The sequence below is a fragment of the Olea europaea genome, unplaced genomic scaffold (genome assembly GCF_002742605.1).
Source record: "Olea europaea var. sylvestris unplaced genomic scaffold, O_europaea_v1 scaffold1985, whole genome shotgun sequence".
NCBI lineage: Eukaryota > Viridiplantae > Streptophyta > Magnoliopsida > Lamiales > Oleaceae > Olea > Olea europaea.
In genome coordinates this window covers 113,392-118,105 of record NW_019237714.1, presented here as the reverse complement: position 1 = coordinate 118,105, position 4,714 = coordinate 113,392, and the positions used below count along the sequence as shown (strand labels likewise).

At 29.3% G+C, this 4,714-nt stretch overlaps 1 protein-coding gene across 1 annotated transcript in view; it reads left to right on the top strand.

Annotated features, from left to right (window-relative positions):
* LOC111379408 (sarcoplasmic reticulum histidine-rich calcium-binding protein-like) overlaps positions 1-591 on the top strand; it is an 8,976-nt gene extending 8,385 nt beyond the window's left edge. The window contains exon 3 of the mRNA XM_023002765.1: positions 381-591. Coding sequence (XP_022858533.1) covers positions 381-425 — 45 coding nt within the window. The 3' untranslated portion in view covers positions 426-591. The remainder of the gene's footprint in view (positions 1-380) is intronic.
* Positions 592-4,714: the final 4,123 nt, after the last annotated feature.

Below are 4,714 nucleotides of genomic sequence, written 5' to 3'. Positions count from 1 at the left end.
GCAAACCATTATTTATCAGGGATGAATTGTTGTTATTTTTCCAGCCACGGTCAAATGTATGTCACCTTTAAACTCAGCCATTCGTTTGTATCTAATGCTCTGCTATGTATTCAGCTCAAGAATTTCATCTTCTTTTTCCCACTTCTAGTATTAATCTGTGATATGTCATTGCATTAGATTTTCATCTTTCAGCTTAATTTGTTTAAAATCTTGTGGTAGCAATGCAATTTTCCAAAATTATAAAATGTGTACATTTGACACATATTTTACTATTGAGAAATTACAAGTTGAAATCGAAGGCTAACTCATCTGAACTTTTATGTTTCTTTTTCATTTTCCTTCCATTAGTTGAATAAAATTAACCTCAAGGTTTTGTATAGGTCTTTGATTCCTGCGAGGAGAATGTGGAAGCTAGAAAGGGTTAGTTAAAACTCAATCATAATATCTTTTTTCCCCACCTTAATATAGCTGAAAATCATTAAAATAATGTTGTTAGTTTGAATATATTTTCCTTCGAGTATGCTTTTGTACTGATTTTACTATTGTTTTCTTTCCATTTCTTATTGAAATGTTCCACTTATAAATTTAAAACTTCTGTCTAGATCCCTTTTTCTATTATTGATTTGCTTTTTATTGTTGCAATATTTTCTGATATTGCTGAAAAAAATGCCATTAGCTAGAATTTATTTTATTTTAGGAAAATGATGAGTCAAAGATCTGTGTACGAACTAATAACATAGTTCTTGATTGATTTAATGGAACGTCTATTAAAAGATTCAAGATTTAGATTCCTTTTTGTTGGATTTAGAGTGCATAAGCCACCATCTTGCTAGGTGGTTTAGCACGACTTCTTACGAGCTTAGATAATGTTCTTTTAATGGATAATAAATGATTCTAGTTAAACACAAATTCTAAAAGAATAAAAAAAGATTTAGGATAATTTAATGGAAATAAAAATTAGTGGATCAATTTAGAGTTATGTATTTTTTTTAATTCTATTTATGTCTATTTAAGTAAATTTACATAGGATTTAAAATATAATAAAAATTTATTTTTAAAAGTAGATGTATATATAAAAAGTGTAGATGGAAATAACGATACCCTTAAATTACTAATCTGTATGCCACGTAGGGCAACTTGCATAATAAGTGACTACAAATAGCATTATTCATAAAGAAAAGCAAGAAACTAAAATGCGATAAAAAAAAAAAAAAAAATCTAAACAAACGACGAACAGAGAAAACAGTTGCAGTTGTTTATTAATCAAAGCCAAAAATAAGTAGTAACTTTTTTGCTTAAAAGTTTTTCAAACATGAAATAACTTTGCTTTTTAAGAATTAGCATTTTTTAACGTATAAATAACTAATATTAAAAACAACTTTAAAAAAAAAAAGTGTTCACAGTCCTTGATTGTTTTTGTTTTTGTTTTTTTTTTTAATGATCTTAGTTACAGAAATAATTTTTTATAAGACAAATCAAACAAAAAATGTGTAAATTCTAAAAATGGAAAACCTTCGATAAATCGAGATATTTAAGTGATAGTTTAAGTCGCCCGATTTTTGAGTCAACAATGAATTTTATTTGAATAAATAGACAGGTACACTGTATTTAAATTTTTGGTTATTTTTAGTTGATTAATGTTTATTTAGTTGATTACTTGATTATTTTAGTAGAATACCATTAATATGTAACTGGTTAATGCATGTATGTTGAATCATAAATATACTCTAGAAATTAATATATTATTAATTTAGGGATAAACTAATACCTCTTTTAATTAATAGATTTACGTTATCCCATCTATCTTCATTTATAGAGGTTATACTATATATATGCTTATTGCTTGCCTGCATAATTTATAATTGCTTAATTATGACGATTTCAAATGAAGTTTTTCAATATGGATAGTTTTAGACTTCACAGCCAAGAACTCGTTAAACTTTTTATAAGAAATGATTTTGTCTTGCACTTGGGAGGCGTCTGCATTTTTCACTAGATTAGTGTTTGTTTGAGACCCGTTTTTTAGAGAAATATACTTTGTAACGGTGAATTTTTGAAAAAGGTATTGTTAAAAAATAGGAAAAAAATTTTGAATTTACATGTAAAATTGTAGCAGTTAAGAGTGAAATATAAACCAGACGAATAAATCCCGACCTAGAAGTTATCTCTTGCGTCACGGAAATTTTATAAAAGTTTCTAATCGTGACTCCTTTTAAATCATTTATTTACTTGAGTTGAGTACAGAGCAGATGATTTCAAAATCCAAATTGATCAATATACCAATTTTCTTAAGCAGGTCTAATCCTACCAAATTTGACCCAAACACGAGGATGGAGAGAAAATTATATCCACAAACTTTTGGATTATATTTAAAATTTAAAAAAAATATATATATATTAATAGGACTAATTCGGTGACCCCTGAAATGGGTCCCAAATTTTGTGAATTAAAATTTTGTTACACAAACAGGTTCAATGACATTAATTAAAATAAATTTACACTTGTCACATTTTCATTGGTATTTAGAAAAACAGACAGACACTAACACAGCCTGTCACTGAGGCTGTTCAAGAATTATTTCCCCAAACAACTCTCAAGTTTGAACACGCAGAATTAATGTATCAATCAAACTGGGTTTTGTCGGCCCATTTCATTCAAAACCAATCTGTAAATAGGCCCACAATGTTAGTTGTGAACCATCAATTATGGAGATACTGTTGTGGTCAACATTCTATAATAGAACAGAGGACGAAGTTTTCTTTGTTGCACTGAGCTAATATATGAAAGAATTTTTTTTTTTCAATAAAACTGATTTATTTTTAATACGGCCTTGACAAAATAAACGAGTCATTAATTAAGTACGTAATCCGTACATGCAATGTGGACATGTTACAACGAGCGATGACTTCGTTCTTCCCGTAATTAAGCCGGGAATGATGGCTTCCAATCTATTATACCATTCTAAATTCAACATTAATGGTTTTGTCAATGCACAGAGCACAATCCCATTATTTGTTGCAATAGTGGGGCATATAAAGTCGTGCTTGAATTATAAAAAGTGCTTTTTTTTTTTAATCAAGAATTTGGCCAAATTGTCCCACACAATTTTGTAAAAGAGAAGCCCACTTATTTTTTGAGAAGACATGAGAAGCATATTAATAATATTTAGCGCTTGCTTAGTAGAAATTAAAATTAGATTTTTAGCAGATTTTTTTCATTCGGTCTGGATAGAGATCGAAGATCTTGAGCGATCTATCCTACGGAGCAACCCTAGTTCCAAATTCAAAGTTTAAAGTATCATTTGACATTCTATAAGTTTCTACTCCTCGAATTTTGTTTTATGCAATTCCGATTTTTTTAAAAAAATTTCCTATTGAAATATTGTTTAAGGTTATTATATTGGCTAAAGTATGATTATTTTATCTTAAAACGTTTTCTTCTGATTATTATCTAGAAAAAGGAAAATATGTGAAATTATTAAATTATAACATAATCGAGACATCGAATGTAACAAATTACTGCTGTAATAATTCAATTTAGTCGCTTTCTAATTTTCTAATTTCATGTTTCTTTTTTTCTCTTTAAAATAAGAGAGATAAGACAAACTATGCAAATTGTAGGTTTAATAATATAATTAATAAAAGTAGTAGAAAATCAAATATGCTCATGCACAAGACACCAATTTGTAAAAGTTAAAAATACTTGAGAAAATCCAAGAAATAATTAAATATAAAAAGAGAACAAATCCAAGAAGAAAATATCAAAATAGAGGTGTGGACTTAAAAATAAAAAATTGAAATATACCTATACCAGTAATTTTCCAAAAGAATAGCTCTAATGTACAGTTATATGGCTACGTCCTAACCTTTATATTTCATTTAAAAAATAAATTAATATGTACTTAAAAATACCTTTTTTTTAATAGAGTATATGACTATTGTTGTCCTTTGTGTCGGTTTAAGTACAAAAAACTGTATCAGTTTTTGTTTTTTGCACAAATGTATCCTTTTGTTTCTTCTCATTAGTTGAAGTTGAATTCGGAATAAAAAAAAGAATGTCATGTTGGATTTTGAAAATTTGTTTGTTTACTTGACTTGTGGTCGTTCAACTAATTTAGGGTTTAACCTCTAACCCACCTCCATTCACGAGTTCGAGGGTCGAACCGAACTTTTGCTGGCGAGCTCGTATTTTATTTATCTATTTATTTTTATATTGACAACATATTGTCAATCTGATGGCTCAACAAGAATTCATTTTGGGTTGGTTAGGTGGCCTAGGTGCCCAACCCTTGCTTGGCCACTCAAAGGGTTCCAACAACGGACTATACGAAATTTCTCAAATGGGTGTAGTAGCTAGAGGAGCATCTACAAAACTAGATCTGCGTAATTCGTCGACGGAGTTTTGGATTGACGTTGAGACGAGTTACAATGCACTTATTTTTGCTCTTTTTAATCCCAAATTTAGGGGTTGATTCCGATGAAATATAAGAATGTCCACCCATTTTTATGAGGAGCCGGACATTGATACGAGACTAATATGTGTTGCATTCTTGTTGACTCCTCAAGGCAAGGAGACAAAGTGGCAACATGACAATATTCATGAGTTCACCTGCGCTGAGCATGAAGAAACCATAAATATATTTGCATAGTCTGTCAATATTTTCTTATTGACGACATACTGAGTGGATTATCACACGAAGTAGCAAATCAAGAAA